Source organism: Gorilla gorilla, chromosome 4 (assembly GCF_029281585.2).
Source record: "Gorilla gorilla gorilla isolate KB3781 chromosome 4, NHGRI_mGorGor1-v2.1_pri, whole genome shotgun sequence".
Taxonomy (NCBI): domain Eukaryota; kingdom Metazoa; phylum Chordata; class Mammalia; order Primates; family Hominidae; genus Gorilla; species Gorilla gorilla.
The window spans coordinates 79,327,672-79,353,426 of record NC_073228.2 but is presented as its reverse complement, the minus strand read 5'-3'; the positions used below and the strand labels follow the sequence as shown (position 1 = coordinate 79,353,426).

Here is a 25,755-nt window from a genome sequence, read left to right as displayed (position 1 = left end):
TTACAGACCTGAAATTGTTCTTTTTAAAAAAAACTTTGGTGGGTTTTGAGATCCCCTCCTTTGATTCTCAGATGTGGCTGTTAGTAGTTTAATTTCTATATGTGGTTTCTGAGTAGCTTCCGACAACCTATTTTTATTAACAGTTCTTTTAAAAAAAAATGCTTGAGAGAAAGGAATCTTAGGAACGGATTCCGTCTGTGAAATGCAAGGGAGAATTTTGGCCAAAGTAGAAGGAATGGAATGGATGACATAAAGGGTGACATTTGTGCTCAGAGTTGATTTCTTGGTGATAGTCTCATGTCTAATTTGAGGTTCCAGAAGCCCTTTAAAGGGCGGATGAGCTGCATAAATGGATGTGAGGGAGTTACACAGTGGTGGGTTCAGCAGAAAGTAAAGGAGCAGCAGAATCACAGAGAGAAGCCCCGAACTCTGGCTGCCCGGGCCCAAGGAACCCTCACCCTTAGCGGGACTTTGCTACCTTTGCACTCTTTTAACCTGGGTCTAGAGCTCATGGATCTGGCAAGGGATGAAAATATAAGCAGACAGTATTAATATGTGAGCCCCTGAGCTCTCTCCCTTCCTCACGCCAGTTCGTGAGTCTCATCAGTGTGAGACCGTGTTTCAGGTCTCTTGCCCAAGGACTAAGAGTGTGACTATGACTGCACACATTCCATGTGTAGGTGGTGCCCTCTGCTTCCAGATGCCGTGTGCACTATGGTTTCTATTTGAGGGGCTCTCACCTTCTTTTTCTGGCTTCACTCTCTCTCCCCATGTCTCTGTCCCGCTTTCCGCCATGGCTCACAGTGGTGCTAGACAGACTCTGTCCCTTCTTTCTACAAGCTGATTTCCAAATGCTGAAAATCGTGAGCCAGATATTTTTTCCCAGTCCCTTTTTATACCATCAATCTTGCCTTCTCAGTCCATGATCTGGCTACATATCTGAAACAAGCAGTTAATAAGGATTTTGGTATAAAATGCATGATTGATAAATATATTAAAGTTTATACATATATATAAATCCTTCTTGTATGCCATTTTCAAAGAAAACAGGCCTCCCTTTGACCTTGCTTTATGTAGATTTATTTCCTAATCTGGAAATGTGGCCAGCTAGAACATTGTTCCTTTCTTCCACTGTGAAGCTGTCCTTTTAGCTGGACACCACAGCAAGGTGGTGGGGCTTTCCGTGGCTAGCTCTCATGGTCATCCTGACTTCCAAAGACAGGCTAGGAAAGTGTTGGCACAGCTGTCTCTAAGAACCCAAGAAGGCCCAGCAGTGTGGCCACATGCCCTGCATAGTGGAAGAACTATTAGGAGGGCTTTCAGAGTTTGAAAAACTCTGGAAAGAGTCGGGATTATCAATATGAACAACTTCATCTGGTCAGGAAAGTTATGCTGGAATTGAACCTGATTCTCAGATAAATGGCTCACTCTGGGGTGTCTTTTCCCACCATGGTCATTCTTTGTTAGCAGGGGAGAGTTGGCACTGGATTTTGTTTTTTGTTTGTTTTTGAGACAGGGCCTCACTTTGTCACCCAGGCTGGAGTGCAGTGGTGCAATCTTGGCTCACTGTAGCCTCAATTTCCTAGGCTCAAGCAATCCTCCCACCTCAGCCTCCCAAGAAGCTGGGACTACAGACGTGCACTACCATACCTGGTTAGTTTTTGTGTTTTTTATAGAGATGGGATTTCACCATGTTGCCCGGGCTGGTCTTGAATTCCCAGGCTCAAGCGATCCCCCTACCTCAGCCTCCCAAAGTGCTGGAATTACAGGCGCGAGGCACTGCGTTTGGCCTTGGCACTGGCTTTTAATTTGCTTTGCATTCTGATTCGATAGCAACCTACCAGACTGAATGCAGACGTGCGCTCTCCCCACAGACAACGGCCCGGGCCAAGGATGGATCCCATTCACCCGGCGCCATGTTTGCCTCAGGCAAAGTGGTCTCCAGGGCCAGGAGACCAAGGCTGGCCTGTGATGTTGTGTCAGGTGCTCAAGGAATCCCAGAAGTGTACAAGACGGTGTGTAGTTTTCTCTCTTTTCTTCATGTCATAGATTGCTGGCTTGAGTTTTAATTAGGTTGCATGAAAGTGCAATTTGTTGGGAGCTTTAATCATCTTCCACTGGGGAGCCTTGCTGAGCTGGTTTATTTTCATCCTGCTCCTCCCTGGGTGTGAAAACGGGGTTGAGGTACATTTCAGTACCTGTCTGCTCTCTCCTGCTTTGCTGGCCTTGATAACCACATTTTCTAACACAAAACTTGGGACATGAGAGCCTGACTTCTGCCAATGTTGTGGAGTTTTTTCCTATTTGTTAATTTGATTAAACTGAAAGGTTTATGAAAATATAGAAGTTAAACAACATTGGACACTTAATACATTTAATGAGCTTCCTTTATTTGGAAAGAACCACTCTTCACAAGCCAGGGGTCCCTTCAGACAGTCTTGGGAGTCGGATTGCTGGGAGGTGAGGTCCTGATCCAGGAACTTTGAGTTAGTGGTGGTCATTATGATGCTGGTGGCAGCTGTGTTCCCTCTGTGTACAGATGAATTCATCCAACCTCATAACAAACCCAGGAGGGAGGTCCTCTCACAACTTCAGCTCAGAGGCGAGGACACTGAGGCCCAGGGCAGTGAGGCCCCTTTGCCAGGCTGCCAAGTGACTGGGCCAGGGTGTCACCCAAGCCAGGCTGGCTTGAGGGTTCATCCTCATGACCCCTGCACTGCCGCTGTTGTGCTGCAGTTAGTGTTTTTCAAGTGGTCTCTGAGTTTTGGGAAGCGACAGGCTGCATACTTGGCTCTTGACCCCCATGACCTCGGTGGCACTGTGCCTCAGCCCCAGGTTGTCAATTTGAAAGTGGGTGGACTTCACAGGCGCTGGCCTCCAGGGGCCCATGGAGGAGTGTTCGGAGGGGTTTCCACCCAACACGCCTAGTGGGGCTCTGGGTCCCGGCCCCAGAGGCTGAGCCCTACTATCCTTCCCTGAGCTGAGGCCCCTACCCCTTTCACACCTCAAGCTCATCCTGGGCGGTGGCTGGGCCCTGGGCCATTCTGGACAAGGCAGGGTGGTCCTACCCTGAGACCTACCTGGTACAAAGACCTGGGATTGCAGTGAGAAAAAAGCTTTTACCAAATAGCCATCCAGCCGGGTTGAACTCTTCGCAAGCCCCCACCCCTCAACCAGCTTATTACATGCAAGTTTTAAGCTATCCTTGCCTGGAGCCTTCTCTTGCCTTTTGTCAATTGCTGTAATTTTCTGGTAAAGCTATATCAACAAAATGGCAACCATTCCTGCCTCCCACTGTTTATCCCTCCTTCCCCTAGGAAACCCTCCCACATTCCCTGTTTTCAGGATCTTGGTCCTGTGCAGGACTCCAGGCAGCACCCACAGAACCCTGGAGTGGCACAGGCCTCGGTGCCTACTCTACACCTTTCCTGAGCACTTCTCAGATTCCACACAAAGGGTCCTTGGGACCCAGCATAGCCTGCAGGCAAGAACACCTGGTCAGAACTTCCTCTTGGGGCAGGGATGCTACCAGTAGTGCCTGGGTGAAAAGCTTGGTGCTTTAGATACCACCTTAATCCCCAGTTCATACAATGGAGGCTTGGCATAGTGTAGGGCAAGAGGGAGCTTTATCCACGCAGCAAATAGTAGCTGAGGTGTTTTCAGAGGTGGATTAAGTGGCGGTTGATGGGAAACTGTCATTTTTACAGTCCAAGAATGTGGCTGTTTTTTATGGTGGTTAAGAATTCAGGTGTATCTGGAAAAGCAGGTGAAAAAGTAAATGCTAATCTAGTTCAGTTGACAGTTGCGTTGCAGTAGAATCCTCTTGTAGGGGGCAATTTAGCATAGATCAGGACAGCCACCCTGAACATGAACTTCAGGATCAAAGCTACTTGGTGCATAGATGGATGTGTGTTGGGAGTCCACAGTGTTCCTGGCTTCACTCTGGTATCCAGAGTTGATGTCCTCTTACAAAAGGAAGCAGAATTTTTTTTTTATATGTGGGCTTGAGATGGGATATTAAGTAGGTGGGTGAGGGTTTTACATTATTGCTCCAAGCTTATGAATAATTTAGAGCTACAGTCTGGATTGCCAGAACTCTCTTCTTGGATTCCAGCCTCTTCCTTCCTGAGAAGGATTCTGTGCTCGTAAACCACAGCCCTGGAGGTGGACTGTGGGGGGCCTTTTGTCTCACAGACTCTGGCTCGCTCGTCAAGTGGCCTTCCAGGGCATTGCTTCCCAGCGACAGCACATGGTGCTCACCACAGTCCTCACCAGCTCCTCCTCAGCCTTCCTTTAACCCTGTGTCCCCCTCTTATCTCCTGCTTTGGGCACAGGAGGACAGGTGAATGCGGAGGAATGGGGGAGGTTCAGGGGAAATAAGGGCAGGTGGGGAAAAACACACATTTTCTAAGAATCAACTGCACACTGTTGCACAGACACTCATACAGCCTCCAGATTTCATGGCTCACTGGGGAATGCTGGGCAGGAACATGCCACAGGCACAGCGGGGCAACACGCTCACCGGCCGGAGCCCATGCTGGTGCTTGGGGCAGGGCCCTGCACTGAATCCCCTTTGGGTGTCTGTGAGGCCTGTGGTCAGAAGTCCATCTGTGGCCCTCACTGTAACAATCTAGGGGCTGCTCCACCCAGAAACGTCCATCCTCTGAGTGTCTGCTCTGAAGAGGATAAGAATTGGTACGACTTCCTTTTTCCTTTCCTCAAAAAACCCCTTTCTAGTTTCACAAGTATTCAGGGATTGAAAATGAAAACAGGCGTTACTTGAGGTAAGGCCAACACAGGTTTCCGAAGGAGAGGCAGGTGAGTACTGACACGCCACCTCTTCCTGTAACACTGTGGGTGACTACATCCTAGGCTGAATGGCCATCTCTGCTTGTTCCCTGAGGGGCAGCACGAGGCCTGTGGCTTTTCTGTCCGCTCATGTCAGTACTGAGAGGAAGAAAGTTCTACAATGCTGAACAGTCGGCCGAGGGTGCAGGGCCTGGGTCAATACTTGCTAGGGCTTAGAGCTGGAGTCCACAGAGGGAGATCTGGGATTCATATCAGATGAGAGGAAGAGCCTAGGAAAGTCCCCTGAACTCTGCTACTTTGTCACTGGTGTGTTTGGTTTTGGTTCTTCCAGGAAGAGTCTGCCGAAGGTGAAGGCCATGGACTTCATCACCTCCACAGCCATCCTGCCCCTGCTGTTCGGCTGCCTGGGCGTCTTCGGCCTCTTCCGGCTGCTGCAGTGGGTGCGCGGGAAGGCCTACCTGCGGAATGCTGTGGTGGTGATCACAGGCGCCACCTCAGGGCTGGGCAAAGGTGGGTCCTGGAGGCAGTGCTGCCAGGGGGCGGGGGTAAGTCAGCCAGGGATGAGGAGCGGCCCAGCTGCACAGGGACCACCAGCGCAAATGCCCGAAGCGGCAGCAGAAGGCCAGATAAGGGAAGTGGGCCGGATGGCACTGTCCTTGGTACAAGTGGAAAAAGCAGGAGCCAAGACACAGTGAGAAATGACTCAGCGTCAGGGTGGGAGGCAAGTGTGAGAGAAGCAGCCTGGCCCCGGGGGTGGGGTGGGGTGGAGTGGGGTGGGATGGGGTGGGATGGGATACCTGCCCCTCACAGGGCAGCCCTGCTCAGCCTCAGCTGCTTGCTGACGTAGGAATTTTATGTGAAATCTCCCAATTTCCATAATTGGACAGCTAACTTAAAACATGTTTTTACCTCTATGAGGACCAAATGAAACATGTCCTTTCCCAGATTCAGCTGGGGCCTCTGGTTCACAGCTTTGGTGCATGCTTTCTCTGGGCCTTGCCATCCCAGGCCAGGCCCCCAGCTGTCCCCTCAGCATGGTCTAGACAAGGTCAAAGACAGGATAAATGGTGCCTCAGCTGTTCCAGGGTCTCCAATCTAGGTCCATTCCAACCCAGTGAACACCATGAGCTTCTAAGTCTCAGGAATGGTGTACCGGGACCCTGGCCTGGAGTGTCAAAACCTGGGTTCCCCCTTCTCCCATTTCTGGAAGCCTCTGAGTTACAGGGCTCCATTGTTTTCCTGCCACACACGTATATTGACTTGGCACGTTGCACATGCACACACCATACCATCTGCCATCCATGCTTACTCTGAGTTCCATGGAAGAAAGCTGAGGAGTTCCCTGAATTGTGGTCACCCTACCCGCTGCTACATCTTCTGGTTGGTGATAGCTCAGCTGGAGCTGATGGAGCACCCGCTAAAGTGGGAGGCTGTGGGTCAGGTTCTAGAACAAACAGATGAAAGACAGGGTCCCTTCCTTCAAGGAGGTCACAGTCAACTGTTGTAAGGAGAAAGGCAAGGACTTATCTCAATATATTGCCATTGCAGTAACATATGCTCTCAAACCAGCCTGGTGGCAACAAGGCACATGTATATGTGCTGACTTGTGCTAAGCACTTTTACATGCATTATCTCACTGACTTCTCACAGCTAAGATTCAGAGAAGAAATGACTAGGACTTCCAGCCAGAAGGTACAAAACCTAGAGTCAAACCCACATCTCTGTCTCTAGAACTCACAGTCTCAAAGCTTCAGCAGGGGAGATGGCCAGGTAGAAGGAATAGGTGGGCTAGTAGACAGAACATTCCAGACAGGCCCAGAGGTAGGGGAGAAGCACAGTCCTGCAGGGACTTATACAGTTGGGTGTTGCATGAACACAGAGAAGCAGGTGGGTCTTTGTGGTGGAAGTGGCTTGCAGTTGGCCAGGGGTGGCCTGGGAAAGCTTTAGGGAGTATGGATTCATTTGTGCACCACTGTGGATGTTAGGTGAGGTCTCCAGGGGTGAACACCATGTCTGTCATTGGATATCCAGACCTTTGCAGGGACAGCTGTCTGCAGGCCCTTTGCCATCGTCAGTCCTCTGACCTTACTCAGTTACTATATATAGGGTGGTCAGCAGCCACTTCTCTTGAGCTCAAAGAGAAGCATTTTGTGAAAGTCCTTGAAGAGCATTTGAGGGCTGGCAGAGGTGGAGCTCTGAGTCGCACGTGCTCCCATCCGTGCATGTTTGAGAAGCATGCTGTCATCTTCATTCTGCATCTCCTCTCCTGACACCAAGACTATGAAGGGAACAGAAAATGTCACGGAGGTCACCAGACCTGTCTATGTATCATAAGATGTCAGGCCCTTCCTGGATTCCAGTCACTGCTTATATTCTGCCCCATTTAACTTTTTGGGAACAAGAGTCCCTCCATCCAGATAAAGTAGGGCAGGTTCTTAACTGGCCATGTCAAGTACAGCCACTGTTGATGCCACCAAGGACGTTCTGATGTTGCCTTGCTTCTGTGAGGAGGCAGAGCTATGCTGTCCTCAGTGGCTCTGCCTGCCGTGTCAGCCACCCGGAAGGTTTGGAGTTATGCAACGAGTCTTCAGTTTTCCGTGTTTCTCCTATCTTGTCTCTTGTTTTGTGTACTTAAGCCTCTTGAGCTTGTCCTTGTAGAATAGTGTGGGACCACTGACTAAAGGAACAGAACGTTCTGGATATCTCCTTCCTCCAGCTTTAGCCACAGGGCTGTGCACAGCTCTGTTGATTTCCAGCCAGGCGTGCCAGCGGCACTGGACAGTCATCTGCAGCCCTTCACATATCGTACCTTGGAGTTGTTTTCCCTGGACCCTCCTACCTTCCAATATCAGCTTTTCAATAAATGAAAATGGAATCCTTCCAATCTGTTGTTTTCATTTCTGTCACTCCCTACACAAACTTTCATTTCCTCTCTTTTTAGCTTTGCTAGGAAGCAAAACTCAAACAGATTTGAGGCAGTCATCTCCCCAAAGCTGTTTAGACTCCAGCGGGACTCCCACCTTTGAAGGGTTCTGTGTCTGCACCCTTTGGTGGCACCTCACAAATGTCCTATGTATTGGTCAGGACAAGACAAAATGGGGTGAGGAAGCCAGCAGGGCCCAAGGTTCCTAGCTTTTGGGAATGATTTATAAACCGGATGAGCAGTTCTAGCCTCAGGAATGCTGGCATCTGGCTTGGAGTGCAGCCATCACCCCCCTCATTCCTGTGGGGGCTCTACTGCTCTGCTGAGAAGCGCACCAGGGAGGCAGGGTTGGGGCGCTGGGACCAGGCCTCACTACCCAGGGTGGGTGCTGTCTCCGGGCTTTTGCCCTTTGTTGGGATGAGCCAACGAACACACCAACCTTATCTCCTTCAAAGAAGATAGTGCATCTAGATTGAGTCTACTTAGCACCTCTTTCCCGAAGACTGTCGGGTGTATGGAGAGGCGCCTGGGGGATGAGCAAATGCTGTGTGGGGAGCTGAACAAGAAGCTGTGGAGCACACGGAGGCTTCACACCATGAGACAGACGTCAGGGAGCCTTCCCTCAGACCTCTCAGGACCCCTGGTGCTGAAGGAGTTTCTTCTCCCATGTTTTGAACCCATCTAGCTTTAAGGAAGTTTGACACTTCTCTAAGGGCAGGCCTGTTCAGACCAGTACACACCGCCTGCCCCTCTGACCTTTCCTTCCCAGCTGAGGAGATGGCAGCCCTGATCCTCCGACCCTGCAGCATTGGCCCATCACCACATGGCTCCCAGAGATGGAATTAGCCTGCAAAGGCCATTCCCTTCCATGAACCAGGAGCTAGGGTGCCACCTAATCACCTGGGCCTCTAAGATTCGGTCTGGAACCAAGTCAGTGGCTCACTGGTGTCAGGTCAGGGTCAGCCAGGGGCCAAGGTATCCTGTGCAGATCTGCTGGTGAGCACTTAAGGGAGACTATGCCTCAGGTGAGGACAGGAGTGCCTCTTTAAACCAGCATGTGGCCGAGTGCAGTGGCTCATGCCTGTAATCCCAGCACTTTTGGAGGCCCAGGCGGGAGGATCGCTTGAGTTCAGGAGTTCTAGACCAGCCTGGGCAACATGGCGAAACCTCATCTCTACAAAAGTTAGCCAAGCATGGTGGCATGTGCCTGTAGTCCCGGCAACTTGGAAGCCTGAGGTGGAGGCTCGCTTGAGCCTGGGAGGTTGAGGCTGCAGAGAGCCATGATGACACTACTGCATTCTAGCCTGGGTGCAGAGCGAGACCCTGTATCAAAAAAAAAAAAAAAAAAGTAAAAAACTATGTTTCAGTTTTCATCATCAGTTTTTAGAACATTATTATTTACACATATTTTTATTTTTTGAGACAGGTCTTGCTGTGTCACCCAGGCTGGAGTACAGTGGTGTGATCATGGCTCACTTGACTTCCCAGGCTCAAGGGATCCTCCCACCTTAGCCTCCTGAGTAGCTGGGACTACAGGCATGCGCCACCACACCTGGCTAATTTTTTATTTTTTGTAGAGACAAGATTCCTATGTTGCCCAGGCTGGTCTCAAACTTCTGGGCTCAAGCGATCCTTCTGCCTCAGCTTCCCATAGTGCTGAGATTACAGGCATGAGCCACTGTGCCCGGCCAGAACATTTTTACAAAGTAGTTCAGAAATATGGCCAGGCACCGTGGCTCATGCCTGTAATCTCAGCATTTTGGGAAGTCATGGCAGGAAGATCGCTTGAGCCCAGGAATTTGACACCAGCCTGGGCAACATGGCAAAATCTCCATCTCTACAAAAATACAAAAATTAGCCAGCCATGGTGGCGAGTATCTATGGTCCCACCTACTCTGGAGGCTGAGGTGGAAGGATCACTGGAACCCAGGAGTTCGAGGCTACAGTGAACTATAATTGTGCCACTGCACTCCAGCCTGAGCAACAGAGTAAGACCCTGTCTCTAAAAAAAATATTTTTAATAAATAGAAATACAAAAATGACAATTGACACTGCTGTAGTGCTGTTTATCAAACACTGTGGTAAGAGATTACCTACCTTAACTCATTCAATCTCACAGTCACACCCCAAGGGACTGAATGAGTTAAGGTAGGTAATCTCTTACTACCGTGTTTGATAGATAAAAAGCATCCTAAATAAGAGGAAAGTCAGAAACAAAGAGGTTCTGACTTACTGGAGTTGGAAGTCTAGCTCAAGTCCACTCTCTTGGCTGCTGGGCTGTCCTGCTTTTCATAAGCTGTATGTACATTTTTGGGGCACTGAACATTTACATAGGATATGTTGCAGGGGAGGGTAAGCAAGAAGCAACGACACCACCCTCTGCCTCCTCTCCTCCCATCACTCCGTTTCCTTTCTGACTCCCCATAGAGTAGTCCTCCATCCCCAGTTCTCATGGTTTACCCTGCTGCGTCCAGGGGGTTTCTTGTCAGGCCCTCCTGCTTAGCCACAGGAGAATTACCTGTGACCCTTGCTGGGCCCCCCACTCAAGGCTGATGACGGCCTTCCCTGGGATTTGATCAGAGCTGGGAAGAGACAAGACAAAACTGCATGTGAGCTCTGGGGCCTGCCCACGTGTGAGAGCACCCAGGCATGTGAGAGCACCCGGGCAGCCAGCACTTGGGTCCCTCCTAGGTTTCGGCCATCCGGCTCTCCTCTTCATTCTTGAACTTCCTCACAATCCCTCTGGCAAATTCTCTTTTTGCTTTGCCCCAGTGTGAGTTTAGTTTCTGTTTCTTGCCACCAAAAGAATATAGAGCACGTGTCTGACTAGCTTTGGACTGTCCCTGCTGTGGTCGTAGTTGAAGTCCACATCGATTGTCACCTGGAATAGTGTGGTGGGCTTGGTGGAGCCTGCTTTCTTCCAGTGTCCCCACTCCCTCCCGCCCAGCAGGACTGAGCCTTTTCAAAGGCAGGCACCCTTAATAGTCCTGCGTGTGGCAGGTGCTTGCGTGCACTGACTTGACCCCTCCCCAGCCAGTGAGGCTGTTAGACCCTCCACCTTCTGTCCCAGCTCTATCTGCCTGCGGCCCTTCAGGCACTCTGCTCCCTCTACCTCAAGCACTCCCTGGGAAACAGCCCATCAGATCTGGGAAGGGCCTCGGTCCCCTGCCCCAGCTTTTCTATAGGAGTGTGTGAGTATTTCCAGGAGAGCTGTGCCTGGGTAGTGCCACCACACAGCCTTGGCAGGGCACAGCACCATAATAGCTGGCCCTCATTGACCTTGCCAATCAGGACAAGACCCTGCCTGAGTGACCTTGGTGAGCTCCCTCAGCTGTGAAGACAGGTGATGCTCACAGCTGATCCAGGTGAACAGGAACATCATGGGGTGTTCTGAGCATGATACTTAACACATCTGTCCACCTCGTCCCTCCTTTCTCTTTGCCCTGTGGATGTTTGTAGCACTGGGCGTGAGCCCGGCATTGGGCCCTAGCTCCCAGCTTCATGCTGGGCCACACAGCAGGGGCCAACACAGACCTGTCAAGGGTGTGAAGCAGCAAACAGCAACGGTGGGTGAATTTAAACTGAACGGCACTGAGGAAGAATGGCTGTCAAGGCTCTTTTCTCTTCCCTTAGAATGTGCAAAAGTCTTCTATGCTGCGGGTGCTAAACTGGTGCTCTGTGGCCGGAATGGTGGGGCCCTAGAAGAGCTCATCAGAGAACTCACCGCTTCTCAGGCCACCAAGGTGAGCCAGGGGCGTGCTTTCCATGGGGAAGGAGTGCAGGCCGTCTTCTGTAGGCACTGAGGAGATAGTGGCCCACTCCTGGACTGCTGAGCTGTAGGACATCCATGCGTCACACTGTCCCAGGGAAGGCAGCAGGTCTCCATAGCGAACCGGGCCCACTGCATGGGGAGAGAGAACTGTCCAGTGGTTTACATCCTGATGCCCCTACTGGCTAGCACTGTGAGTTGAGAAAGTTCTCTTTTCTACCTGGCTAAGCTCTACTTATTGGGTGGGAGTGGGGGATGGTGATAACTTTAAAAGGTGTTTTTTTTTTTTTTTTTTTTGGACACGGAGTCTCGCTCTGTCACCCAGGCTGGAGTGCAATGGCCCAATCTCGGCTCACTGCAATCTCCGCCCCCTGGGTTCAAGCGATTCTTCCACCTCAGCCTCCCGAGTAGCTGGGATTACAGGTGCACACCACCACACTCAGCTGATTTTTGTATTTTTTGTAGAGACGTGGTTTCACCATGTTGACCAGGCTGGACTCCTGATCTCAGGTGATCTGCCCGCCTCAGCCTCCCAAAGTGCTGGGATTACAGGCGTGAGCCACCACAACAGCCCTTGTTTTATTTTCTTAGGCTCTTGCTCTGTCAGCCAGGCTAGAGTGCAGTGGCACAGTCATAGCTCACTGCAGCCTTGAACTCCTGGGCTCAAGTGATCCTCCCACGTCAGCCTCTTGAGTAGCTAGGACTATAGGCATGTGCCACCACACCCAGTTAAATTTTTTTTTCTACTTTTATGTAGAGACACAGTCTCACTATGTTGCCCAGATTGGTCTTGGACTTGTGGCCTCAAGTGATCCTCCTACCTGAGCCTCCTTATTGTGGTTTTGATTTGTATTTCCCTAATTAAAAATGATGTTGAGCATCTTTTCATGTGCTTATTGACCATTTATTAATCTTTGGAGAAATGTCTATTCAAGGCCAGGCACTGTGGCTCACGCCTGTAATTCCAGCACTTTGGGAGGCCGAGGTGAGTGGATGATCACTTGAGGCCAGGAGTTCGAGACCAGCCTGGCCAACATGACGAAACCCATCTCTACCAAAAAATACAAAACTTAGCTGGGTGTGGTGGTGCATGCCCGTAGTCCCAACTACTCAGAAGGCTGAGGCAGCAGAACCACTTGAACCCGGGAGGTGGAGGTTACAGTGAACCAAGATCGCACCACTGCACTCCACCCTGGGTGACAGAGCGAGACTCTGTCTCAAAAAAAAAGAAATGTCTATTCAAGTCCTTTGCTTGTTTTTTTAATCAGGTTGTTGTTTGTTGTTGTTGAGTTTAGGAGTTCTTTTTGTATTCGGGATATTAATCCCTTATAAGATATGTGATTTGCAAATATTTTCTCTCACTCAGTATCTTTTCACTTTCTTTTTTTTTTTTTTTTCTTTTTGAGATGGAGTTTCACTCTTGTTGCCCAGGGTGGAGTGCAATGGTGCGATCTCAGCTCACCACAACCTCCGCCTCCTGGGTTCAAGCGATTCTCCTGCCTCAGCCTCCCAAGTAGCTGGGATGACTGGCATGCGCCACCACGCCCGGCTAATTTTGTATTTTTAGTAGAGACGGGGCTTCTCCATATTGGTCAGGCTGGTCTCTAACTCCCGACCTCAGGTGATCCACCCACCTGGGCCTCCCAAAGTGCTGGGGTTACAGGCATGAGCCACCATGCCCAGCCCACTTTCTTTTTTTTTTTTGAGAGGGAGTCTCGCTCTGTCACCCAGGCTGGAATGCAGTGACACGATCTTGGCTCCCTGCAAGCTCCGCCTCCCAGGTTCAAGTGATTCTCCTGCCTCAGCCTCCCAAATATCTGGGACTACAGGCACGCAACACCACACCTAGCTAATTTTTGTATTTTTAGTAGAGATTGGGTTTCACCGTGTTGGCCAGAATGGTCTCAATCTCTTGACCTCATGATCCACCTGCCTCAGCCTCCCACAATGTTGGGATTACAGGTGTTAGCCACCACGCCTGGCCAAGTTTTATAATTTTAAATCTTACATTTAGGTGATTGATCCATTTGAGTTAATTTTTGTACATGGTATTAGATAAGAGTCCAATTTCATTATTTTGCATGTGTTTATCTACTTTTCCCAGCACCATTTGTTGAAGACTGTCTTTCCTCATTGAATGGGCATCCTTACAAAAATCAATTGATTACATATTTGAAATGTCTATGTCTAGGTTCCTTGTGCTATTCAGTTGGTCTATATGTCTGTCTTATGTCAGTACCATACTGGGTTTTCTCCCCCTTAGAGGGATGGGGTGGAGCATGAGGGTAGGAAGGGGGAGGCAAGGGGGAGGAGGAGGGGAAGGACCCATACTGTTTTAATTGCTGTAGCTTTGTACAAGTTTTGAAGTGAGGAAGTGTGAGTCCTCCATCTGTCCTTTTTCAGGAGTGTTTTGGCTATTCAAGGCCCATTGTAATCCCATATGAATTTTAGGATTATTTTTTTCTATTTGTGCAAAAACTGCCAGTGGGATTTTGATAGGAATAACATCGAATCTATTGGTCCCTTTGGGTAGTACTCTCACATCAACAACACGGTCTTCCAGTCCATGAATGCAGGATGTCTTTCCATGAACTTACATCTTCTTTAATTTCTGTCAGCAGTGTTTTATAGTCTTTCATCTCCTTAGATTTATTGCCAAGTGTTTGTCTTAGTCTGTTTTATGCTGCTGTAACAATAGCAGAGACTGGGTGATTTTTATTTTTATTTTATTATTATTTTTAGAGACATAGTCTTGCTCGGTCATCTAGGCTAGAGTTCAGTAGTGCAATCATGGCTCACTGCAGCCTGAAAATCTCAGGCTCAAGCAGTCCTCTGCCTCAGCCTCCTGAGTAGCTGGAACTACAGGCACACGCCACTGTATTGGGTTAATTTTTTCATTTTTTGTAGGGACAGGGTCCTGCTATGTTACCCAGGCTGGTCTCGAACTCCAGGCCTCAACTGAGTTGCCCACTTTGCCCTCCCAAAATGCCAGGATTACAGGAGTGAGCCACCGCGCCTCGCCGGACTGAGTAATTTTTAAAGAAATCTAGTTTTCAAAGTCTGGAGGCTGAGAAATCCAAGTTTGAGGGGCCAGCATCTGGCAAGGGTCTGCTGTCTGGCAGGGGCCTTCTTGCCACATCTTAACATGTAGGAAGGCATCACATGGGCGAGAGAGAGGGAAAAGGGCTGATTTTATCCTTTGATAAGGAAGCTCCCACAATAACAGCATTAATCCATTCATGAAGTTCCCACCTTTCAACACTGTTGCATTGGGGATTAAGTTTCTAACACATAGGTTTTGGGAGACACATTCAAACCATAGCATATTTAATTTTTTTAACTGCTACTGTAAATAGAATTGCTTTCCTGATTCCCTTTTCAGATTATTCATTGTTTGTATATAGAAACACAGCTGATTTTTGGACGTTGCTCTTGTACCTTGCCACTTTGCTTAATTTGTTAATTAACTCTTATTAGCTTTTTGTGGATTTATTGGAATTTCCTATATATAGAATCATGCCATCTGCAAACAGGTAGTTTTACTTTTTCCTTTCCAAATTGGGTCACTTTTTTCTTGTCTAATTGTTCTGGTTAGCACTTCCAGTGCAATGTTGAGTAGCCGTTGTGAAAGCAGGCGTCCTTGTCTTGTTCCTGATCTTAGAGGAAGGCTTTCCATCTTTTTCCACTGAGTATGTTATCTGTGGGTTTTTCATAAACACCCTTTGCTGTGTTGAGGAATTTCTGGTCTAGTCCTAGTTTATTGAGTATGTTTACCGTGAAAGGGTGTTAGATTTTGTGAGATCTCTTTTCTGCATCAATTGAGATGATCAAGTGGGGTTTTTCCCTCATTCTATTAATGTGATATATTATAATGTTCAATTTTCTTTTTTTTCTTTCTTTTTTTGAGAAGGGGTTTTTGCTCTTGTTGCCCAGGCTGGAGTGCAATGGTGCGATCTCGGCTCACCACAACCTCCGCCTCCCAGGTTCAAGTGATTCTGCTGCCTCAGCCTCCCGAGTAGCTGGGATTACAGGCATACGCCTCCATGCCCAGCTAGTTTTGTATTTTTAGTAGAGACGGGGGTTTCTCCATGTTAGTCAGGCTAGTCTTGAACTCCCGACCTCAGGTGATCCACCCACCTCGGCCTCCCAAAGTGCTAGGATTATAGGCATGAGCCACTGCCCCCGGCCAATTTTCTTTTTTTTAATTTAAAGAGACAGGGTCTTGCCATGTTGCCCAGGCTGGCCTCGAACTCCTGGGCTCAAGCAAGCCTCCCTCCTCAGCCTCCCAAAGTGCTGGGGATTACAGGCGTGAGCCACTGTACCTGGCCATGATTGATTTTCCTATGTTGAACCAACTTTGCTTGCATTCCTAGGATAAATCCCACTTGGTCATGGTGAATAATCCTTTTAATACGCTGTTAAATTCAATTCGCTGGTACTTTGTTGAAGATTTTTGCATCTATATTCATAAGAGATATTGCTCTATAATTTTCTTGTGATATCTTTAATCTGGCTTTAGTATCAAAGTAATGTTGGCCTCAGACTGAATTAGGAAATGTTTTCTCCTCTTCAGTTTTCTAGAAGAGTACGAGAAGGACTGGTGTTAATTCTCCTTTAAATGTTTGGCAGAATTTACCAGTGAAGCCATCCGGTGCAGGACTTTTCTTTGTTGGAAGGTTTTTGATTACTGATCCAATCTCTATCTGTTGTAAGTCTCCTGAGATTTTTTATTTCTTCTTGAGTCAGTTTAGGTAATTTGTGTTTTTCAAGGAATGTATCCATCTATTCTAGTTTTTCTAACTTGTTGGCAAATAATTGTTCATAGTATTCTTTTATAATCATTTTTATAATCTTTATAATCTTTTTTATCATCTCATCATTTCTGTAAAGTCAGTGGTGCCACTTTCATTTCTGATTTTAGTTATTTGTGTCTTCTGTTTTTTCCTTGTCATTCTAGTTAATGCTTTCTCAATTTTGTTGATCTTTTCAAAGAACCAACTTTTGGTTTCATTGATTTTTATTGTTTTTCTGTATTCTGTTTGTTTATCTCTGTTCTAATCTTTATTATAATGTTTCCTTCCTCTGCTGGTTTTGGGTTTAGTTTGCTATTCTTTTTCTAGTTCCTTAAAATATAAAGTTACATTATTGTTTTGAGCCTAAGTGATCCGTGGGACACATAGCTCAGATGGCCTGCCACTCAGAAAGTGAATTTGTATCTGTTGTATTTGACCAGGTGCAGACACACAAGCCTTACTTGGTGACCTTCGACCTCACAGACTCTGGGGCCATAGTTGCAGCAGCAGCTGAGATCCTGCAGTGCTTTGGCTATGTCGACATACTTGTCAACAATGCTGGGATCAGCTACCGTGGTACCATCATGGACACCACAGTGGATGTGGACAAGAGGGTCATGGAGACAAACTACTTTGGCCCAGTTGCTCTAACGAAAGGTAACAGTCTTGAGAAAAGAGCAGTGATAAGTGATATGTTGGCATTCTTTTTACTTCACTTGGATCCTTTTCAGCTAAACGTTCCCCATCTCCATCCTCTCTGTTGCCCTGGAGTGGGTGTTAGGTGTTATCGTTACAGTTTGGGTATTTGCTTTACAGCTTCCAATCAAGATGTTCTCTTTAGTGACAGCCACATTTGTGCAGCATTACCTACATGTCTTTTTCATGGTGCCTGCAAACCCCTACAAGGTGGGGATATTTTTATGTCCCACCATGGATTTCAGTCCAGGGGAGAGGCTCCAGCAGGAAAAGGTAACTGAGCTAACCATTTGCAGTGACCTCTGTCCCTGTTTCCTTGCCTCTCCTCTCTCCTGCTGGCCTGCTGGCACTCTGCTGGGCATAGGAGGCTGGAAGTTCCAACATAGTCCTCTACCCTAAGGGGTTTTCACCGTTCTCCCTCATTCTGACTAAATATCAAAAGCAAGGTCGCCTTCCATCAGCATCGGGTGCAATGACTGGAAGTAGGGCGCTTGCCTAAGCCTCTGCATCTGTCCTCAGCACTCCTGCCCTCCATGATCAAGAGGAGGCAAGGCCACATTGTCACCATCAGCAGCATCCAGGGCAAGATCAGCATTCCTTTTCGATCAGCATGTGAGTACTTCTCTCTCCCACGAAATGCTTGGCTTTATTGTTTTTTCCTGATTATAAAAATAACACATTTACTATCTAGAATTTAGACATTGTAGAAATAAACTATCCAGAATGCAAAGGCACTTTAGAATGTGTTCTCCAGAGCCACATGCCTGGGATCAAATCCCAGCTCTACTTTCTGTCCCCTGTGTGACCTTGGGCAAGTATCCCCACTTCTCTGTGCCCTGCCCTGAAGTGTAAATGGAGACAGCCTCAGTCTTAGCCCAGAGGACTGCTGTGAGCGCCGTGCTTGGAGCTGCCCCAGACACTAAGCACTAGGCATGTGCTAGCCGCTCCTACTGTTAAGATTTTTAGCTCGTCCCACAGATATAACCATGCCATCACTTTGGGCCATATGCTTCCACAGTTTTTTCTACATATAATTCAAACATGCAAAAATGGAATGGCATTATTCATATTGCTTTGTGGCTTGTTAATCTCACTTAGTGTATCTTTCTACATCAGCATGTATGGATTTACCTCATCCTTTCAATACAGTAATCCACTGAATGAGTGTGACATAATTGATTTAGCCATTTTCCTGGACACTTGAGGATTTTTTTTCCCCCTCAGTCTTTGACCATTAGCAGCTGTGTGCTATGTAGAACATTCTCAAATATTTATATCTCTGGGCACTCAAATGGGAAGGTTTCAATAAAAAGGGTTTTAAGGTAATTTCACAAACTGTCCTTTCTTTGCATCACCTCCTGAAAGGAAATACTGCCTATACCAGCCTCATCTCCTCTCAGCCACCCAAGGGCTAGACCCAGCCACAGCCTGGTCAGCAAAGGCAGGGAAATCTGAGCTGCTGCAGCACTTTGCAAGGGCAGCCACAAACATCCAGTTCCATGACACTATAGGGCCAGCTGTGAACTGAGAGTGTAACACAGTTTATTCTTTCTTCCAAGATCTGGATCCCAGCTCTACCTTTTGGTTCTGGTTGTATTTTCTTGGACACATTACTTAACTATTCTGATCCTGTTTCCTTACATATTAGTGAGATTTACAATCATCATACATGCTTGTACATGCATGATTTCCCTGTTTGTTAATATTCTCTTTCAACTTTGGATAGGACAGCCATCTAAGGCTTCTCAAATGGTTCAGGAAAAAACAATTCTATATAGAATCATCAATGATAAAGCAAATGAGTTAAAATGTTAATAATAGGTAAATCAGGGTAAAGAGGTTTTTTTTTTTTGGAAACAGAGTTTCGCTCTTCTCGCCCAGGCTAGAGTGCAGTAGTGCGATCTCGGCTCACTACAACCTCCGCCTCCCGGGTTCAAGCGATTCTTCTGCCTCAGCCTCCTGAGTAGCTGGGATTATAGGTGTGTGCCACCACACCTGGCTAACTTTTGTATTTTTAGTAGACACAGGGTTTCACCATGTTGGCCAGCCTGGTCTCAAACTCCTGACCTCAAGTGATCCGCCCACCTCAGCCTCCCAAAGCATTGAGATTACAGGCATGAGCCACTGCGCCCAGCTGGAGTTCTTTATACTAAATTATTTTCAAGTTTTGCTTTGATTTATAGTAATACCACTGATTTTTGTTGTCTGGCCTGCTGACTGCAGTAAGGCATACAATGGTTGGTCTCCGTATTCAGCTTTATAATAACCAGGCTGAATATGGAGTGCCTCTTGGGCAAGTTGGTTAACTCAGATAAGTAGCGGCCTTCTCACCTATAAAATGGGGAGAACGGCATTTTCTCTGTCACACTGCTAAAGTAAAGACCAAGTCACGTGATCCACAGTGTCCTTAGTACTGGGCCTCACACTGGCAGGGTAAGTGATGTGGCCAGCGGCGAGGTCAGCACAGCCTGGCTGAGAACTCACAGCCTGAGAGCTCTGGGGAGACCCAGCTGTCAGAGTGTAGCCTTCTGTTTTGGGGACTTACATGATAACCCACTCTTCCCTGTCCCCAAGCCTGGGCTGTACTCTTGGAATCATGGCTGATAGGAGCAGTCCTCTCCATCCACCCACAGCCAACTCATCCAGCCCCCAGCAACTGTGCCCCAAACCAATGGAGCAGGCCCAGCAAGGCACTGCAGCAAGCTCAGACACTGCTGAACTGCCTCATGTGACTTGCTGCGACACTTCCTTTCTTTCTGTCTTCCTGTTTCCTTAGCTGACGGATGCCCCTTCTTTCCTAAGGCTAAAACATTTACAATTCTGAATTGGAGGAAACTGATTTACTGTGGAGACGCTGGTGTGTTTCCCAGGAATGTCATTATAGGGTCACTGTGTTCCCATTCAGAGCACCTTTTACTGGGTTGTGAAGCCCTTGCTCGAGAGCAGGCACAGCTCTGTTTCTTGCAGGTGGAGTAAGCTCTATAGCTCTTCTAGATGAAAAGCCGCTGCCTGGACATTTGTCAAAATGAGACATAAGAAGGCAGGTTTGGATTTTTTACACCTATGAAGGCCCACTGATGGGGCCAATTCTGTCACTTGGTAACTCACTGGGGAGGACTAGGCAGCCACAGCTACATGGCAGGTCTGCAGGGCCAGCATGGGAGCTGTCCAACCTGCCACCAGGTGAAGAAAGCTACTTGCAGGAACAGTAGAATAGGTAAGAGTTCATTTCTGTATTAAAAGATATATATATATATATATATATATATATATATATAAAATATAAAATGTGTAAAATCACATGAATATACATAGAATATATTTTTTAAAAATCACTGGGCATGGCTGCTTACTCCTGTAATCCCAGTGCTTTGGGAGGGTGAGGTGGGAGGATTGCTTGAGGCCAGGAAGTCGAGGCTGCAAGGAGCTATGATCCTATGATCATAGCTCTACTCCAGCCTGGGTAACAGAGAATATGCCTTCTCTAAAAAAACAAAACAGAAGGCCGGGTGCAGTGGCTCACGCCTGTAATCCCAGCACTCTGGGAGGCTGAGGTTGGTGGATCACGAGGTCAGTAGATCCAGACCATCCTGGCTAACATAGTGAAACCCCGTCTCTACTAAAAAATACAAAAAAGTAGCCGGGCGTGGTGGCGGGTGCCTGTAGTCCCAGCTACTCGGGAGGCTGAGGGAGAAGAACGGTGTGAACCCGGGAGGCGGAGTTTGCAGTGAGCCAAGATCGTGCCACTGCACTCCAGCACTCCCGCCTGGGTGGCAGAGCGAGACTCTGTCTCAAAAAAAAAAAAAAAAGAAAAAAAAGAAAACCAAAATAGAATTAAACAAAAATTCTGGGAAACTGTTAGCACTGATTATCTCTAGGAATGGAATTTGGAAGACAGGAGGACTTTCTTTTTTTTTACTTTCTGTCCTTTTATGTACTATTTGAATGTTTTACCCAGTAGTCATTCAGTTTTTTTTGTTTTTAACTTTTATTTATTTATTTATTTATTTATTTTTGAGATGGAGTCTCGCTCTGTCGCCCAGGCTGGAGTGCAGTGGCGCGATCTCCGCTCACTGCAAGCTCCACCTCCCGGGTTCACACCATTCTCCTGCCTCAGCCTCCCGTGTAGTTGGGACTACAGGCACCCGCCACCAAGCCTGGCTAATTTTTTTTGTATATTTAGTAGAGACGGGGTTTCACCGTGTTAGCTAGGATGGTCTTGATCTCCTGACCTTGTGATCCGCCCACCTTGGCCTCCCAAAGTGCTGGGATTACACGTGTGAGCCACCGCGCCCAGCTTAATTTTTAACTTGGAATAACTTCAGACTTAAAGTTGCAGGAACAGCACAAATCACTCCCATGCACCCTTCATGCAGATTCCCTAACTGTTAACCTTTTACCTTATTTCCTTTATCTTATTCTCTCTCTCTGTGTATATGCATATATACCGTTTATAATATATATAAAACTATATGTGTATATAATTTATAATTTTTTTCCTGAACCATTTGAAAGGAAACTGGAGACATGATGCTCATTTATTCCTATTTCAGTTTGTTTCCTAAGAACAAGGGCACAGTACACTTCTCAAAGTCAGGAAATGAACATTGTTATAATACTGTAATCTTAAATAATAAAACCAGGTTTTAAAGCTGGGCACAGTGGCCCACGCTTGCAGTCCCAGCTGAGGCAGGAGGATCACTTGAGCTCAGGAGTTGGAGTCCAGCCTAAGCAACATAGCAAGACGATCACAAATAAAAAAAACCAGGTTTTCAAAACAGAGAGCGTGAATGGTAGTGAATAGTTGGGCACCAGGCCATGCCCACCCCAGCGCACTCACTCACCTGCCTCTCCGTCCACATGTGTAGATGCAGCCTCCAAGCACGCAACCCAGGCTTTCTTTGACTGTCTGCGTGCCGAGATGGAACAGTATGAAATTGAGGTGACCGTCATCAGCCCCGGCTACATCCACACCAACCTCTCTGTAAATGCCATCACCGCGGATGGATCTAGGTATGGAGGTGAGGCCCGGTTTCTCTTTTCTCCTATGAAAATCTGTCGGTCAGCCACAGTGAGACATGCTGCTCTTACTTCAGTGATTCTTTGGTCATTTTCATTTGGAATAGAACTTTTAAAGTGAAAAAAACTTGACAGAGGTGTTGGTTCTAGATATGGACTATTGAATAATCTTCTTTTACCCCACCATGGCCTACCCTTAGTGTGAACGTCCCCACTGCAGCATTCAGAACAGGACCTCTGTGGGCAGGACTCAAGGGCTAAAAGGAAGTTGCCAAGCTGAAATGCCAACAGACTTCCAACTAACCCATTCGCAGATCCCGAGTCCAAGGAGTATTATCGGCATCGGGATTGAGTGAATTGACCTCATGGCAAGTGTAGGGTGTTTGATGGTCTGTCTCTGTCCCATAGGCTTGAGAAATGACTGATTCAGGGCCAGTCTTCAGGGTGAGGCCGAGTGCAGCAGTCTCAGCACCTTCATCTTGTCTCATTTGAAGACAGTGCAGAGCTGACCTGCAGTCACCACTCGCGGGCAGAGCAGCTGGCCCCAGCATGCAGGCTCAGGCCAAGCAGAGACCAGTGTGCCCACGATCACTGGAGCCCTTGGAGCTGGTGCTACCTCCCCATGCTTGGAACAGGGCCTGCTCACCCCTCCAGTGCTGTCCTGCCATGTCCTCCTCCCTGAAGTGAGCTCTTGGGGTTTGTGCTGTGATGTCTGCCAGGGGCCTCATGGTCCTGCGCCCAGCCCAGCCAGGCCTGAACCAAGACTGCCCATGTCCTGGCAGCAGCTGCTCTCTCACACAGCAGGTCTGGTTTTCCCCACAGTAGACTCTATACAGAGGCATGGGGCTTCATACAGCTTTACACCTGTTTATACCTAGAAGATACCACTTAAAAAATTATCTCTGCGGCATTTAAAAATAAGCTGTAATCCAAAACTTCCTACTTTTCTGCATTAACAAAAACACAGAACAGACATTGGTGAGGGAGCTCAGGCAATCTGGACAACTTAAGAGTGGTTTCATATGGCTAGGCACTGTGGTCAACACCTGAAATCTCAGCACTTTGGGAGGTCAAGTCAGGAGGATCACTTCAGCCTAGGAGTTTGAGACCAGTCTGGGCAATAGTGCAAGACCTAACCTCCACAAAAAATACGAAAATTAGCCAACCATGGTGGCACCACCTGTAGTCTAGCTACTCAGGAGGCTGAGGCAGGAGGATTGCTTGAGCCCAGGAGGTCGAGGCTGCAGTAAGCCATGATTGTGCCACTGCACTCCAGCCTGGGCAACAGAGCGAAACCCTGTCTTTAAAAAAAAAAAAAAAAAAGTGGTTTCACATGGTCTGTGCTAGTGGCCGCTCCTGTGTGCCTGCCAGCTGGTCCTACTTTGCGGGCAAAATTGTCAAATTACTAGGATAGAAGGAACATCAGTTGCCGTTAATCTAACACCGCCTCCTAATCTCTCCCAGCTGTCCCTTCTAACACCTAAAACAAACTAAGGACTTCTTCCTGTTTCTTATCCAATTAATACTTGACATCGAGAACAGGGACATCTGTCTGCTCCTGACTCAGTGAGCTTGTGCATATGGGGGTCAATAGTCCCCACCCACCTCTGGCCACTCTGAAGCCAAGCTACCCAAGATAAATGAGGTGGCACAACATCCCTTAGTCTTTGGTTGTTCTAATAGGCACACGTTTCCCAGGTCAGGAAGCTGCTTTTCAGGTGCGGTGTGAGGGGCTCACTCTGAAGCCCCCACCCCGGGCTGGCCCTGTGCCTTTGCTGTGGAGCACCAGGCAGACAGACTCACTTTGGTTCCAAGCCCTAACTGGGATCCTCAGTCTACCTTGTTTCCACATCTCACCCACCTCTCGCTTCCCGCACTAACCCACATCCAGCTGCAAAATGGTTCCCTCTTTCCTTGGAGCATGGAATCATCAGGGATGGTGGCACACCACTGGCTTCCTGGCCCTGGGAAGAGCTTCATGGTGGGTAAGGCAGCAGGCTGACCTGACGGCTCACATCAGCTCCACTCCTCAAGAGGGACCTCTGCTTCCAAGTTCATGTGTTTCTTTTGTTTTATTTATTTTAGTTATGGACACCACCACAGCCCAGGGCCGAAGCCCTGTGGAGGTGGCCCAGGATGTTCTTGCTGCTGTGGGGAAGAAGAAGAAAGATGTGATCCTGGCTGACTTACTGCCTTCCTTGGCTGTTTATCTTCGAACTCTGGCTCCTGGGCTCTTCTTCAGCCTCATGGCCTCCAGGGCCAGAAAAGAGCGGAAATCCAAGAACTCCTAGTACTCTGACCAGCCAGAGCCAGGGCAGAGAAGCAGCACTCTTAGGCTTGGTTACTCTACAAGGGACAGTTGCATTTGTTGAGATTTTAATGGAGATTTGTCTCACAAGTGGGAAAGACTGAAGAAACACATTTCATGCAGATCTGCTGGCAGAGGACAATCAAAAACGACAACAAGCTTCTTCCCAGGGTGAGGGGAAACACTTAAGGAATAAATATGGAGCTGGGGTTTAACGCTAAAGACTAGAAATAAACATCTCAAACAGTAAGAGTTGTAGTCTTCCAGGACTAGAACCTTGTGTCCTTTGAATTCTCGCCCTGCCAGCTCCTAGAAATAGTTTCAATCTTGGAATCAGATGTTATGTCACCTGACCCAGTTGTTTCTGTATTTGACTTAAACCTCATTGTTGTGGCAGAAAGACCACCTCCAGTACTGAGGGGAGAAAGTTGTAGTTTCAAGAAGTCAGCAGTCACGCCCATTTCCAGGTCCCTATGATATCTCATCCAACTTAAAAAGTGGGCCAGTATGTAATGGCTTATTTGGTGTATCCCAAGGGATGCCTGCTTTAGCACCTCATAGGAATTCTTGTTTCTCTCTTAACTCTCACCACATCCCTGTAGGATGCCAGGCACCACTCCAAGCAGAAGGTGAACTTACTAAAGAGAGAGCAGCCAAAAGGGAGAGGAGGACCCTGCGTGGCACCGTGCATCCTCTAGAAGTGAAACCATTAAATTGGCCAGCTGGGCAGACTCTACAGCAGCCCCTGGTCTGGTGGAAGCGAGCCATTTGTTAGCTCTAACTAGTTGGATCATAGCCAGAAAGAATGCCTGTTTCTGCCTTTCTGATTTATTAAAAATACATTCTTGAGGCTCACTGAGTAGGTCAAGTTCATTTCTAGTGTTTAGGAGGAAACTTTTCCTATTATTGAAACTGAAAATTGAAATGTAGGTCCACTGTAGACTTCCCCAAATTGGATTACAAATCTCCTAGCACATCATACCGACATCTTGCACCACATCCCAACTCTGGCGTTGTTGAGCCTATATTTTATGACCATTATATAACATGGTCAGCAACATGTTATTTTTTTAAATTTTATTTATTTATTTTTTTTGAGACGGAGTCTCGCTGTGTCACCCAGGCTGGAGTGCAGTGGCGCAATCTCGGCTCACTGCAACCTCTGCCTCCTGGGTTCAAGCAATTCTCCTGCCTCGGCCTCCCGAGTAGGTGGGACTACAGGCACGTGCCACCACACCCAGCTATTTTTTGTATTTTTAGTAGAGATGGGGTTTCACCGTGTTGGCCAGGCGGTCTCAATCTCTTGACCTCGTGATCTGCCTGTCTCGGCCTCCCAAAGCACTGGGATTACAGGTGTGAGCCACCGTGCCTGGCCTGAGCTTGTATTTTAAACAGCTGCCCTAGACAGATGATAAAAATGGCCACAGCCAGCCTTTGG

The 25,755-nt window shown here is 47.8% G+C and overlaps 1 protein-coding gene across 5 annotated transcripts in view; it reads left to right on the top strand.

The window, feature by feature from the left end:
• DHRS7B (dehydrogenase/reductase 7B) overlaps window positions 1–25,755 on the top strand; it is a 67,504-nt gene that overhangs the window by 41,107 nt on the left and 642 nt on the right. For 2 of the 5 annotated variants that reach the window (XM_031010824.3, XM_004042093.5), the window contains exons 2-7: window positions 5,141–5,319; window positions 11,366–11,475; window positions 16,735–16,951; window positions 17,510–17,602; window positions 21,859–22,011; window positions 24,095–24,592. In XM_031010824.3, coding sequence (XP_030866684.2) covers window positions 5,141–5,319; window positions 11,366–11,475; window positions 16,735–16,951; window positions 17,510–17,602; window positions 21,859–22,011; window positions 24,095–24,300 — 958 coding nt within the window. In that variant the 3' untranslated portion in view covers window positions 24,301–24,592. Of the gene's footprint in view, window positions 1–5,140; window positions 5,320–11,365; window positions 11,476–16,734; window positions 16,952–17,509; window positions 17,603–21,858; window positions 22,012–24,094; window positions 24,593–25,755 lie in introns of those variants that run through there. The other 3 variants (XR_010133831.1, XR_010133832.1, XM_019028442.4) reach the window with 3 other exon arrangements.